The sequence below is a fragment of the Choloepus didactylus genome, chromosome 13 (genome assembly GCF_015220235.1).
Source record: "Choloepus didactylus isolate mChoDid1 chromosome 13, mChoDid1.pri, whole genome shotgun sequence".
Classification (NCBI taxonomy): Eukaryota; Metazoa; Chordata; class Mammalia; order Pilosa; family Megalonychidae; genus Choloepus; species Choloepus didactylus.
The window spans coordinates 85777468-85791737 of record NC_051319.1 but is presented as its reverse complement, the minus strand read 5'-3'; the positions used below and the strand labels follow the sequence as shown (position 1 = coordinate 85791737).

Here is a 14270-nt window from a genome sequence, read left to right as displayed (position 1 = left end):
TCCAGTTCAGCGAGAATTGGGAAAAATTTTGGTCTGGGACCAGCCCTGCTTGCCTTTGTCAGCTGCATCTTCGCTCAGGCGTCCAGTGACTCAGTTTCCCTGGTCCCACATTGAGCTCCTCACCATTCCTCTTCCTTCGCGCCGGGATTGGTGATCTGCATATGTAAATGACCGATTAGAAATAATTAGGGGCTGAGTCAGCGGCTCCACTAGAAATAGAACCCAGGCGTCTTGACTCAGAAGCCCAAGGATCCCCCCAGCCCCCAGCGGACGCGGCGTCCACCCGGAGGCCGGGCCCCTTCCGGCGTATTCACAGCCCTAACGGAGGGTTGGCTCCTCTGCCGCCCCCCGTCGCTGCGGCGCCGCGCGCGTAGCCGGACCAGGCGTGGGCGGGGCCGGAGCAGTCCGGGGCGGGGCGTCGGCGTGGGCGGGGCTTCCTTGAGTTCCGGAGTCGAGTCGCTGCCTGGGCCGGAGCGGAGATGCAGCCGCCGCCTCGGAAAGTGAGCTTCTCTGGGGAATGGGGGCTTCTGGCGGGCTGGGGGAGCAGAGAGGGCTAAAGGGACATCCGGCCTGTAGTGGAGGATGGGGAGTGGGAAGGGGTCAGGGCCCAAGCAAGAAGTAACCGAGGAAACAACTCAGCCCCTCCCTGGCCCCGCCCCCTCACCTCTCCTAGAGCTGTGTTCTTCAGGTTCCCTCGCCAGGCCCTTCATCCTCCTCTTACCCCCACAGGTGAAGCCGGCCCAGGAGGTGAAACTTCGCTTCCTGGAGCAGCTGAGCAACTTTCAGACACGGCAGCAGAAGGAAGCTGATCTGCTGGAGGACATCAGGTAGCCGTCGACCCCACGCATTCCCTACCCCGCCGTCACGCGATCCGCCCCATTCCCAACATACATCTCTCTGCCAGGGGACAGGGGAGAACAGCCCTCCTACCTGCCCATTTACGGTTCTTACCCTAGGCCTGCCTCTCCAGATACTGGATGGGATAGTTCCCCACCTACCCACCCCCACACATAAACACACAGGGACCCTCCCTCAAACCTCTTGACCCCATGCCATCCCCTCCATCCCCACAATCCCGTTTAGGGCACAATCCCCCTTCCCTCTTCCAGACCTGATGGAAGGCTGTTGGACACCGTACCCAGGCCCCCATCAGTCCTCACTTCCAAGCCCACAGATGGTCCTCCAGGGGTGGGGAGGATTCTGTTGGGGCTCTGAGCTATGAGGTGAGGTTGTCTGGTTTGTGGCTTCCGGAGGTGATCTCAAGGACCTCTCTCTTCAGTCCCATTCTCTCTGGGTGCAGTCACACTCCAGGCTTGACTCCTCTCTTCCCCTGTCCAGGCTGAGGAGAGAGAGGATCGAGGGTGGGAGAACACGGGCAAGCAGTAATCTACACCTCTCCCTTCCCCCCAATATCCACAGATCCTACAGCAAGCAGAGGGCAGCCATTGAACGGGAGTATGGACAGGTATGGGACTTCTTTCTCTGGACCTTCTGTTTTGTTCCAGCCTCCTCTACATCACCAGCAACATCCTGTATGCCTATTCTGGTCAAGTGCAAATACTTGGAGTCAATGTAGGTTTGGTGTCAGATACCTGCTGTGCTACTTATTAGCTGTGTGGCCTTGGATAAGTTACTTAACTGCTTGGCCGCAGTTTCTTTCTCTGTAAAATGGGAATAATAATAATGATACTGTAACTTCATGTAGAATTGTTGGTAAGGATTGATTCAATTAATTAAGGCAAGGCATTTATTGAAGTGAGTGACACATGATTTGTATTCAGTGAATGGTATTATTACATTCTGATCCCCTTTTCTCCCACTTGGGGAGGGCCTTTGAAAGAGAACTGGGTCTGTGATGGCTTTCCCACCAGGCACTCCAGAAGCTGGCTGGGCCATTCCTGAAGAGGGAAGGGCACCGGAGTGGGGAGATGGACAGCAGGTGGGTGCCATGAAGGGAGAGTCAAAGGGGCTAAGAAGGGATGGGGAACTCAACCCCAGGAACCTGTGGGGGTAAAGGCCCAGTGAGGAGAGAGGGCACTTGTGCTGCAGGTAGAGCTGACACAGCAGCAGAAGAGGAGCTGACCCAGCAAGGACATTGTGGGTGGGGGTGGAGGGCATGAGTGATCCTTGTGGCTGAGCTAATGGGCTGATCGATTGATGGGCTCCCAGACATGGAGGGGGGGAGGTGTGGGGGATGGGGAAGCACTCTCTCCCCCATGGTGTGGGGGAGGGGGTCTCATGAAGCTTTGGAGTGGCCCCCTCTTCAAAACAGATTTTCTCTGGGGAGGAGCAGGACAGTATTTGGTGCCTGGCGCTGCCTGCTGGATGCCACTGTGGCTGGGGGCCAAGCCCGGCTCCAGGCATCCGATCGATACCGTGACCTGGCAGGAGGCACAGGACGGAGTGCCAAGGAGCAGGTGCTGAGGAAGGTATGTTGGTGAATGGGGCAAAGGAAGGGCTGGCTTGGGGCTTGAGGGGGTCTGGGTTAGGACTTCATATGTCCATGCCACCAGGGAGCGGAAAACCTCCAGAGAGCACAGGCTGAAGTGCTGCAGTCTGTCCGGGAGCTGAGCCGAAGTCGGAAGCTGTATGGACAGCGGGAACGTGTGTGGGCCTTGGCACAGGAGAAGGCAGCCGATGTCCAGGCTAGGTGGGGTTGTGGAGAATTAGGGGCGGTGGTGGGAAGTGGTAGAGCTAAGGCATGACTGGACCTGACCCTGAATCCTCTTTCCCACCAACTCAGGCTGAACCGAAGTGACCACGGGCTCTTCCATACTCGGACCAGTCTCCAGAAACTCAGCACCAAGGTTTGGGGAATGAGGGTATGGGGAGGGGGCAGGGTTGTCTAGTGGTTCAGAATGCAGGGGTATAAGCATGAGAGACTAGGTTTGAATTTAGGCTCCCCTACTGCCTAGGCGGGTGACCTTGGTTAAATTACTTGATCTTTTGGGCCTCATTTTCTTCATCCACAAAATGGAAATAATACCTTTCTTAATTATACCTTAAACCTGAAGTTATTAAGGACCTCTTCTGTACTAGGCACTGGGGATACAGTAGAGTTCCTGCCCTTGGGAACCTCACAGCTGGTTTGGGGGAAAACAAATAGTAAATAAATAATCAGGTTAAGATGAAAATAAAACAAGAGGCTGTCATGAAAGGTAATAGGGAATGTAATTTAGAGGGAAAGCCTGTCTGAATCAGTGGCCTGAGTGTCAAGAAGATCTAGGGGAAGAACATTCCAGGCAGAGGAAACAGTGAATGCAAAGGCCCTGAGGTGGGAATAACTTTGTAGGCTCAAAGAACTGAGAGAAGGCCAGTGTGGCTGGAGCACTGTAAGCAAGGAGACAAGAACTGTGAAAAGAGATCAGAAAGGTTGCAGGGACCAGCTCATGTAGGACCTGGTAGACCATGGTAAGGAGCAATTTGGATTTTATTTTAAATATGTGCAGAAGCCACTAGAGGATTTTGAGCAGGAGTTGTGAGGCCTGGGGCCCAGGGCTCCCTGCCAACACTTGTTTTCCTTTCCCAGCTGTCTGCCCAGTCAGCCCAGTACTCCCAGCAGCTGAGGGCAGCCCGCAATGAGTACCTGCTCAACTTGGTGGCCACCAATGCCCACCTTGACCACTACTACCAGGAGGAACTGCCAGCCCTGCTCAAGGCCAGTCTCAGCCCAGATCCCCTTGCCCCTCAGTGGGGAAGACCTCATTCTGCTTCCCACTCCTCATACTGGATGGTGCCAGGGACCTAGCCCACTTAGAGTGGCTACAAGATACATTCCTAGGTTCATGTTCTGCCTCTAGCTGACTATGTGACATTGTGCAAGACTTTTAACCCCTCTGAGCCTCAGTTTCCTTATCAGGGATAACCCCTGATCTGCCTACCTTATAAGACTGTAATGGGGTTCAAAGGAGATAACGTGAAAGTGTTTTTTAAACTGTTAAGTGCTGTATACATATGAGAGCCTATTATTAGAAGCAATCATAACGCTTTTTTCCTTCTCTCCTCCCATACCCCATGCCCATCATCCTTCCAAACTGGACAGAGAGCCAGCTATGCAACAGAGGCCTGGGGGAAATGGTGATGTCAATGTCTTGGTGTTCTCTCTAGGTCCTGGCTAGTGAGTTGTCAGAGCACTTGAGGGACCCCCTGGCCTTACTGAGCCACACTGAACTGGAAGCCGCAGAGATGGCCTTGGAGCAGGCCCGCCATGGGGGGCAGGCAGCTTCCCAGGTGAGGCCTGTGCCCTGTAAGAACTCCCCCAGATATCTTCTTTACCCTTCTCTCTTAATTTAGACCACTCTACTGCATTTCTACTGTTTCCTTCTCACCTGGTCCTCTTTCTTCCAAGAGGGGACAAAGTTGGAGAGAGAGCCAGTGAGCGACTGACATTTTCCAATCCTCAGATAAGCTGGGAGCATGATCTGAAGCTTCTTCAGGAGTCTGGAGTATTTTCCCCCCCTCCACCTCAGCAGTTTCAGCCAGCAGGGACTGATCAGGTGAGACCTCGCTGCTTGTTGGAACCAGACCAAATGTGGTTTAGGCTTCCTTCGCCGTTACCCTTGTTCTGGTAGTAACTTAGCCACTGTTAAACCTTGGCTAGGGGGTTTCAGAGCTCCAATTCACCTCCCTCCCGCTGGGAGCACAAATGAACACACCTCATTTCACCTTTCAGTCACTTCACTGCTCTTGTTCTCTTCATTCCGCCTCTGTCCCTCAACATGCTCTCAATTTCTGGTACTCTCTGTGTCCACACGAATACAACACTTATGTCAGTGGACACAGACATGTGTCCCTACCTCTTTGCCCCTGTCCCTGGAGACCAGGACAGAGAGAAGAAAGAGAAGGGGACTGGAGAGAATGGGAAGAGAGAGGGAGTGGCATCAGGTCCTCTCATAGCCCCCTACCCTCTGTTCCATTCAGGTGTGTGTTCTGGAGCTGGAGGGAGGAGCAGGAAGTATGGCTGGGGTGAGTGGCCTGGAGAAGGAGGTTCAGCGTTGGACGAGCCGAGCTGCCCGCGATTACAAGATCCAGAACCATGGGCATCGGGTGAGGTGGGGGGGGCGCAGGTGTTGGGAGTAGGCAAGAAGGGCTGGGGGACGGGGATCCTGGAGTCATGGGGGGCAGAGTCAGGGGGCTAAAGGCAGGAAGGGATGGAAAGGTGTTTTAAGCCAACAGTGTGGCACAGTGGTTAAGAGCATAGCTTTTGGAGATAGACTGACCTGGGTTCAAATCCCACTCTGTTGCTTCCTAGTTATGTAAACCTCGGTGAGGGAGTGACTTCACCTCTCTGGATCTCAGTTTCCTCATCACTAAATTGAGGCTAATAATGGCCCCCTTCTCATAGGCAAGATCAAATGACATAATACATGTGAAGCAACCAGCAAAGGGCCAGATGTCCCCATCCACTCTTGTCCTCTCCCCTCCCCACAGGTGTTACAACGGTTGGAACAGAGGCAGCAGCAGGCTCCAGAGCGGGAGGCTCCAGTCATAGAACAGCGGCTGCAGGAAGTGAGGGAGAGCATCCGACGGGCACAGGTGAGACACAGTCCCCGGGGCTAGACCCACCTACTCAGGCAACTTCGCCAGCCCACTGTCCGAGCCCCTGCCCTCCATTCCTCTGATGATGGGGTGAGGGGAGGCAGGAGGTGGAAGGTAGACAGAGTTGGCAAGCTTCCAATCACTTCAGAGGCAGGCCCAGGCAGGCCATAGCCTTAACTGACACTTCTTCCCCATGCCAGGTAAGCCAGGTGAAGGGGGCTGCCCGCCTGGCCCTGCTGCAGGGGGCTGGCCTGGACGTGCAGCACTGGCTGAAGCCAGCCATGACGCAGGCCCAGGAAGAGGTGGAACAGGAGCGACGGCTCAGTGAGGCCCGGCTGTCCCAGAGGGACCTCTCTCCCACCGTGAGTCCCCTCTTCTTACCTGTACACACCCACGAGGGTGAAACTCTCCATTGGAAGACAGACCATATAAAATTGGGATCCCAGTGGTACCTAACTCAAAATTAGGTTGTGTGGTTTAAGTGAAATAACTTAAGTACAATACTTTGCACAGTTTTTGGCACAGAAAATTCTTAATAAACTTTTATTTTAAATGTAGCATGGTGGTTCAGAACTGATGTTCTGGAGGCAGACTATGAGTGGCTTGAGTACCAGCCGCTCCTCTTACTAGCTGTGTGATCTTGGAAATTAACTTAAGCTTTCTGAACCTCTATTTCTGCATCAGTAAAATGAGGTTAATTGTTGTGCAAAATACAGCAGGTTATTAGGAATATTGAATTATATTCACAGAGCGATTAACTACCCTAACTCTGTTATTATCATTAGTATTATCCCGCCCTGTGGTGGTTTTGCTTGTGATTCATGGTGAACGAATGGGTGGCGCTATCTTGGAGGAGGATCCAGTATCTTTCAGGGGTAGGATGGAGGAGTAGGAGATACAACTGGTATGGAGTGGGACTCACATGATGTCTATTATCTCCCCCCCACCCCAGGCTGAGGACGCTGAGCTCTCTGACTTTGAGGAATGTGAGGAGGCGGGGGAGCTCTTTGAGGAGCCCGCTCCCCCCGCCCTGACCACCAGGCCCTTCCCCTGCCCTGCACACGTGGTGTTTGGCTATCAGGTGTGAATGGGGGTGGGAAACTCAGCTGGGTGGGGATGGGGGACAGCCAAGTCCTGAATCCTTCCTTGTGGGGCCCAGGCTGGGCGTGAGGACGAGCTGACCATCACGGAGGGCGAGTGGCTGGAGGTCATAGAGGAGGGAGATGCTGACGAATGGGTCAAGGTGGGTAGGAGACCCTGGGCTCTGACCTTGGCAGAGGTTGGGGGTGGGGGGGCAGTGGGAGAGACTTCTCTGTGGTCCCTAAGGACCCAGCCAGGCAAAGCCAGAAGCCTGAGTGGAGGAGGGCCAGGGCCACAGGCTGCTGAAGCAAGTCTGATTTCTGTCCACATTGCTGGGCAAGCAGGCTCGGAACCAGCGTGGCGAGGTAGGCTTCATCCCTGAGCGGTATCTGAACTTCTCAGACTTCTCCCTCCCAGAGGGGGGCCACGACAGCGGCAAACCCACAGGTAAGGAAGGAAATTTGGGGTCTGGGGACTCTGGGTGTGGAGGAGGGTTGCTGGGTGGTCTTGGCCCTGGGATGTCATGGTCCTGGGGCGCTACCACCACTTCTCCCCTTCATCATCTCTCCTGGGCTCTTGCAGCATTCCTGGCCCGTGCCCTGTATGGCTACACAGCACAGAGCGCAGAGGAGCTGAGCTTCCCCGAGGGGGCACTCATCCGCTTGCTGCCCCGGGCTCAGGATGGAGTGGATGATGGCTTCTGGAGGGGAGAATTTGGGGGCCATGTTGGGGTTTTCCCCTCCCTGCTGGTGGAGGAGCTGCTTGGGCCCCCAGGGCCCCATGAACTCTCAGACCTTGAACAGGTGAGGTATCTTCCTCTTTGGGTTCCTAAGCACCTCTGGGTTGACCTGCCACACCAGTAGGCCCTATATTCATCTTAATGCCCCTCCCTTCCTCAGGTTTACCTCCTCTAGTGGCTTGCCCCACCCCATCTCCCTTGGCTGGGCAGGAAAAAGGGAAACCAAGGCAGTGTGACATACCATTTCAGAGCTCCAGCTTTAGTGTGGATAGATGGGAGCTCAAATTCCTATTGTGTGAACTTAGAAAAGTGATTTAGCCTCCCTGACCTTGTTTCTTCCTGTGTAAATGGGGATCATATCTACTTCAGCAGGTTCAGTATCATGATTAGAGATAATGGAGCTAAAGCCCTTAGCACAGTGGCACATAGGAGGTGCTTTATTTAGGGTACCTATTGTTATAGTAGGGCAGGAAGAACATGGGCATAGGCATCCGGAGACCTGGCTTCTAGCCAGGACTTCGCCACTGACTGGCTCTGTGATCTTGAACCAATCGCTTAACATCTCTGAGTCCCATCTCTAAAATAAGAATCATAAAACACCTACTTTGTAGATTTGTTCGTGGGGATTGAATGGTTTAGTGCATGTGAAAGGCTAACAGAATGCCTGGCATATAGTAAGTGCTCAGTACATATTGGCTATTGAAATGGGATCAGCTACAACTCCAGCATTTGTCTACTTCCTGTACTGGGGAGTGATGGGAAAGGAGTTGAAGTTTGGGTGAGAGAAAAGCTGGTGAAATCTTCCCACATCCCAGGAATAACTCTATGCCCCACCCCCACCCCCAGACACTGCCATCCCCTTCTCCTCCGAGCTTCTCCCCTCCTGTACCCACCTCTGCCTTGGATGGGCCCCCTGCACCTGTCCTGCCTGGGGGTGAGTAGAGGGAATGAGGGCTCTGGGAGGGTAAGAGATGGGACGAAGGAGGAAGCCTGGGACTCTTTCCTCCTAGGCCATGCTCTGTTCCTCTGCCTGCCTTCAGGCACCTCCACAGACGGGCTCACTGTCTCAGGTGGCCAGAAGTGCTTGGGCTTAGGAGCCAGGCTGACTGGTTTGAACCTCGTTCTGTCACCTCCTGGTGTGTGATTTTGGGTGGAATGTTCAACCAGTCTGGGCCTCAGTTTACTTCATTTATAAGATGAGAGAAAGAAAGGCACCTACCTTACTGAGTTCTTGTGTGGGTTAAAAATGATGTCCATAGAGTACACAGCATTGTCCCTGGCACATAGTAAGCATGTAAGTAGTAGCTGTTTTTTTTTATTATTATTATTATTATTATTATTATTATTATTATTATTATTATTATTAATTATCTAACTTCTCTCACAGTCTCACAGTGTTCTCCCAATATACATTCTCTGTTCTTAGTGTCCTTGAGTCCTGCAAACACCTTGGGTTATGTCATCATTCTTCCTCTTGGAATACCCACCTTTTCAAAAACCTCGTACTTCCACCTTCTTCACAGAGCCTCCCTTTCCCTGACCCTCAGGACTCCCGTGTGCATTTTCTGCCCTATTTCTCCAGCACCCCTAGTTCACTTTGAATGATGTAGTCCCAGTCATTCGTTGTGTTTGCTGATGTTCCATGTATTGGGTTCCTGATAGCTCTTTTGGATGGGAGTGCTGTATTCTGCCTCCCCTGCTCTAGAGCCCTGAGCAGGGCTGATTAGACAACAGATACCTAATCAATGTTTGTGTGGATAGATGGAGTGACAGATTTTATGGCCAAGTTGGTGACTATTTGTTAATCTAGCAAATCTTTATAGAGTGCCACTGTCCTAAGTGCTGGAGATACAGCAGTGAACAAAACAAAATCCAAAGACTGACTTGTGGTTCTTATTTCTAGACCAACTCTTGGACTTCCCTGGACCCCTGGACCTGATGGTGCCTCGACTGAAGCCGGTAAGGACCCCTGCCTAGGAGAGGATTGTGTGGTGATAGGTTATTCCACCTCTTCCTGTTTTGTTGGCAGGGCTGAGGGAATGGACAAGGATATCCCCAAGACAGTACTCTGGAGCAATGACTGTGTGTTCCCTACAGATGCGTCCACCACCTCCCCCTCCAGCCAAAGCCCCGGATCCTGGCCACCAAGAGCCCCTCACCTGAGGACCAGGGTGATCACTGCCTCCCCGGTGATGCTGCTGTCTCCTCCATGCTGTCAGAGACCATGCCCTCAATGATCCTGAACAACACAGCCAAAAGCTGGAACCTGCCCCATTTTTCTCTCATCTCCAGGGATAGAAACTTCTCTTCTCACCCATTTCTGGGGCTGGAACCCCTCCCTTTCCCCTATTCTCCTCTTGCCATCTCTAGGGCTAGAACTACCCCTTTCTATTCTACCACTATCCCATCTCTAGGGCTGGAATCCCCTCTACCCCATCCTGAAATCTCTGGGGCTGGAACCCACCTCTCCAAAGTCTTGAGTGGCTTCGGCCCATCTGCTTCTCCATCCTAGCTCTGGGCCCCACTGCACACCCTGGATGCCAGGGCCACTGGGGCTGGGGCCAAGACGGGCAGGCTTTGGGGGTCAGAAGGAGCTGGAGCCAGGATGCAAAAGTAGCTGTAATGGTCTGAGCGGATTTATTGACAGTGAATAAAGGGCAAGAAGCCCAAGCTGGGGCCTGGACCTCTTGTGCCAAGAGGGCAGGGGGCCTAAGGTGCTATTGCTTTAGGGGCCCACCAAGGGCGGGGCCTGCTCCCATCTGCCAGCGCTCGAGCATATGGAGCAGAGGTGGGGGAGGCGGGTCAGACAGCCTGTTGGCAGGCAGGAGAAGGGAAGGAAACTTGGGGGTGAGGTGGGGAAGGACTTCTCTTGAAGTCCCCCACCCTGAGACTGGCAACTCCAGGTGAGAGTAGGGCTGGTCCCTCAGTTTGGGGCAGTGCTGTCCGGTGGATGGGAGGCACTTCATGCCCACCCACTACCCCTGGCTCTGCCAGCTGGAAGTCCCTGCAGCAGCAGTGAAGAATGAGGCTTGGAGGAGAGGGAAGGTAACAATGTTGCTTCTTAATCAAGCTCTGTCCCACTTTTCCCAAGCAGTTGCAGGACCCTCCCTCATTTCCAGGTTCCAGAATATACCCCTCCCCGGGAGCACATGCCCACTCCCCACCACCAAACCAAGGAATATGAAGCAAAAGCTAAAACCACAGCTGTTTACTCTTGGGGCTTGGGGAGCAGAGAGTCTTGAGTAGGGGATAGGAAGATGAGATTCCCTGCTTCAGGGCCCAGTCAGACTCACCTCATATAACCCCTGCTCCCCATGGTGGGGATACCTGAGAGAAAGGGGAAAGATCATATCAGCATCCCCCAGAATAGGGGGCAATAAGAGCTCAGTCCACTGCAGCCCTGGCCATCTTCATACCTGGTGATCTGAGGCATTCAGTTTGGTTGGCTGTTCATTTTCCTCTTGACTGGGCAGCCCTGGGCCTGGGCTTCTCTTTCCAGCCCCCAGCGCCAGCTCTGCAGAGGCTCCAGAGTTCCCCTCAAGTGCACAAGGGACTAGACTCTTGTCCCTGAGTCCTCCATTCTGCACTGGGGGGCTGGCTAGGGCCTGGGGCTGTAGCCCCTCAGGGGGCAGCCTCTCTCTGGCAGGCATCCCTGCCCCGGGCTGCCCTCCCCCAGATCCCTGACTGCTTCCTGGGTCCTGCCCCCAACCAGAGCCCCAGCTCCTTTCTGTGGGGGAGCCATCACGATGCTCATGCAGCCCATGGCGCTTTTCGATGTGTGTCACCCGGAACCTAGGAGGGGAGGGAACACTGGGACTTAGGATCACAACTCAGAGGCTGCTTGGCCCTCCCCTCCAACCAGGAACATCCTGGCTGTGACAGCCACTTCCCTCTGGCCTAGGGCAGGGGAGGCCACCTCAGACTGTGGGGCACATTATGCCACCTGATTTCTTGCTGCAACTCCCAGCCCAAGAGGAAAGAGCTGGGGCCTTCGTGGGTCCTGCATGGAGCCCCACCAGGCCCACCTTTGGAATGAGGTGCCTGATCACTGGGGTCACCACCTCTACCTCCCTTTCCCTGGGGCATTCTATCCCCACCTGCCCACAGAGAACACGGTGGTCTCCCCAGGCCGGGGGCGGCTCTTCCCTTCTTTGGAGCGGCCCTGACAGACAAGTGGGGGCCTCTTGCTGCGGCTGCAATGGATGCAAGGAGCTGCAGAGCCCAGGTGCACTGTGTGATGGTGGGAGGGGGCTCCGTCCTGTAGGCTGGCATCCACGCTGGACAGTAGGGAGGAAGGGAGCAGGGGTGACATTCCCATTTCCCTTCCTGCTCCATTTTCTCCTGTTCTTTCAGCATGCTCCTTACACTCCCAGATGCCCACTTTCCCTGAGCCACAACATTCTTTTGTTGTCTTTGTCTAATAAAACAAATATTAAGATGTCAGTGAGCATGTGTTCTCCCTATCAGGGCTGTTTGCTAACAAGAGGGCAATGCTTAATCCAAAGGAGTGGCACTAGAGGTAAACAGTAGTCTTGATGATATACAGGTGGGAGATATGGTTTGAAGCATTGGTATTTCTACAAAACGTATTTCTTCCTTTAGGTAAGTCAGATCCCCACCCCCACCCCCCAGCAGCCCTAACCAGCATGCAGAGAGGCTGATAGAGGATTGTGCTGGAGGAGAGGGTACTCTCCAAGGCAAGCTAAGCCATGATGGCCCACATTTCCAACTCACCTAGACAGCTGCACTGTCCCTTCTCCTTCACTGTCCCCCAGCATCTCCTTCAAGGCCTCAGCATTGGCTGAGGGGAGAAGGGAAAGACGGAGTCAGTGGAGGTAAAGGTCAGGGGGGAAGGAGGAGCGGCAGTAGGAATGCTGTCTTCAGGATGCCAAACAGGCTAGCCCACCTTCATTTTGGATGATGCAGCGAACAATCCTCTCTACTGTGTCTTCATTCATGTCATCTTCCTCAGCTGAAGGATGAAAGAGGTTGGTGAGGATGGGAGAAATGAGTCAGCTTTGGAAGGATATTTACCTGGTGGCCCTCATGGCTTGTTGATCAAGTCATAATGCTCCCCTCCTCCCCCTTTTACCTATTTGCCATCATGCTGGACTTTAGCATTTCAGGGGTCAGGACAGGAATGATGAGAAAGCTAATGGGAACCCAAGGTTCCCATCTGTGAGAGCTTCCTACCCATGCTGCCTCCTATTGTCTTGCTTTGAGGGTGGTGTCATCCACTTGCTGACTCAATGAAACACTACTAGGCCTCTTGCAGGCTTCAGCAGCTTTGGGCCTGGGTATGTTGGCCCAAGAGGTGGAAAGAGTTGTGGGGAGAGGGTAAGGGAGAAAGGTGACTGAACCAGGGTTCCTGGCTCCTCACTCACGGAGCTGGAGCTGGGTGTCGTCAGGCTCTGAGCCCCTGGAGGTGCGGCAGCGGTAGCCCTTCTTCTTGAGCACGTGGCAGATCATGAAGCCTACCAGTCCCATGAGGAAGAAGACCAACACAAGCAGGAAGAGCATGTACAGCTCATGCTGGGGTGGCTCCAGGTCAGGCTGTGGTTCCGACATGAGGCCCAGGGGGTCGAGCGAGGGCCAGGGTGCCTTCTGGGGTGGAGGGGGCTCAGCTAGGGATGGGGTGGGGGGTGGGGGGTAGGAATGCCATCATCAGAATCCCAAACAGGCAAGCCTCTGAGGTCCAGCCCCACCCTCTACCCAACCAGGGAGCTGTCCGCCCCAAGGGTGCTGGCCCGCCAAGTTGGGCCCAGGCGCGGGGACAGACGGCGTCTGCGCAAGCCCTCTTCCACGACCCTGGTCTCGCTTCCCCGACGCCCGGAGCTTTCCTTTTTCCCGCTCGTCCCCGCTCTTCCGTCCCTCCCAAGGACACTGCAGCGCGAGATGGGACGGAATTCTCAGGCAGCGGGCACAGGAGTAGCGCTGGAGTCAGCGTCCACACGTCCTCTGCGCCGGCCTGGGCCAGGCCTCTGCAGCCCCCTCCCCTTCCTGTACTCCTGCTATCCCGCCACCTCCTTTTTCAATTCCTCCCACCCTGACCACCTGGCCCACCCGGTACCACCTGGCCCTCCGGTGGTTCAGTTCCGGCTCCGGCTTCGGCTCGGGTCCCGGCTCCAGGGGCGTCCTAGTCCGGCTCAAGGCCCCCGACGCCCTCCCGGTTCTCATCCCTCGCTTCCTCCCCCTCCCCGCTTCGCCGCCTCACCGGCTCCGGGCTGCGGCTGCGGATACCGGTGCCGCGGCAGGCGGGGGGAGGGAAGGATGGAGAAGGATGTGAGCTAGTTGGGAGAGGCGGCAGGTTCCGGACAACTCCGGCCCTGGGAAGGGGAGAGATCAGGGGAGGGGGCGCCGCCGCCCCTGGGTTCCCAAATGCCTTCACCCGCCGCCGGTCGGGGACCAAGGGGCGGAGCGCAGGTGTGTGCGCGTGTGAGCCCAAGTGTGGTGCGCGCGTGACTGCGCCGGTCCCCCCCCCGGGGGAGTGTGCGACGCCGAGTCTCGGTTCTGGTCCGGGACAGGCGGTCCGACGGGGGTGCTCTCCAATGGTTTATGCGGCACGCCTGGCACGACTCCTGCCCTCAGATGCCTCTGCCAGATGACTAGCTAGAAATCTCCCCAGCGGGTTGGAGAAAGCGGGCTTTCTGCATCCGAGAGCAGCGGCGTGCCGGCTCTCTGGAGCTTCCTAGCGAGGTGGGCGCGGAGAGCACGGCCTGCGCCGCCTTTTGGGCAGGCGGCTAGACAGGATGGACTCAGCTTCTCGAGAATTTGACCTCCGTACAGAAGAAAATGGCCCTCGTATCCTAGGATCGCTGCTACGGGCCCCGAGTCAAGCCCGGATGCTCAGACCTCAGAGCCTTGGAGGTTGACGCGAGCCAAGGGGGGGAAATCCCGCAAGGGGCGTGGCCTG

General features: G+C 55.1%; 2 protein-coding genes across 6 annotated transcripts; one reads left to right on the top strand and one right to left on the bottom strand.

The window, feature by feature from the left end:
* Positions 1–449: 449 nt before the first annotated feature.
* Positions 450–11800, top strand: FCHSD1 (FCH and double SH3 domains 1). 3 transcript variants are annotated; one of them, XM_037801361.1, is made up of 20 exons: positions 450–500; positions 730–827; positions 1420–1465; positions 1872–1939; positions 2294–2429; positions 2514–2650; positions 2744–2807; positions 3530–3658; positions 4108–4230; positions 4404–4496; positions 4921–5046; positions 5431–5535; positions 5739–5900; positions 6491–6619; positions 6698–6781; positions 6963–7065; positions 7201–7421; positions 8204–8291; positions 9261–9316; positions 9455–11800. In XM_037801361.1, the coding sequence occupies exons 1-20, from the start codon at positions 480–482 to the stop codon at positions 9518–9520; spliced, it is 2055 nt and encodes a 684-aa protein (XP_037657289.1). In that variant the 5' UTR covers positions 450–479; the 3' UTR covers positions 9521–11800. The 3 variants fall into 3 exon arrangements, with proteins under 3 accessions (XP_037657289.1, XP_037657288.1, XP_037657290.1); XM_037801360.1 differs by having other exon boundaries at positions 2273–2429; XM_037801362.1 differs by lacking the exon at positions 8204–8291 and having other exon boundaries at positions 2273–2429.
* RELL2 (RELT like 2) lies at positions 9687–14224 on the bottom strand. Of its 3 annotated transcripts, none has more exons than XM_037801367.1 (8): positions 13431–14224; positions 12742–12981; positions 12264–12329; positions 12092–12158; positions 11455–11634; positions 10774–11149; positions 10651–10684; positions 9700–10361 (listed from the first exon to the last, which is right to left on the bottom strand). In XM_037801367.1, exons 2-7 carry the CDS (start codon positions 12923–12925, stop codon positions 10652–10654), a joined length of 906 nt encoding a protein of 301 aa, XP_037657295.1. In that variant the 5' UTR covers positions 12926–12981; positions 13431–14224; the 3' UTR covers positions 9700–10361; position 10651. The 3 variants fall into 3 exon arrangements, with proteins under 3 accessions (XP_037657296.1, XP_037657295.1, XP_037657294.1); XM_037801366.1 differs by having other exon boundaries at positions 9701–10385; XM_037801368.1 differs by lacking the exon at positions 11455–11634 and having other exon boundaries at positions 9687–10684.
* Between the last annotated feature and the right edge of the window lie 46 nt (positions 14225–14270).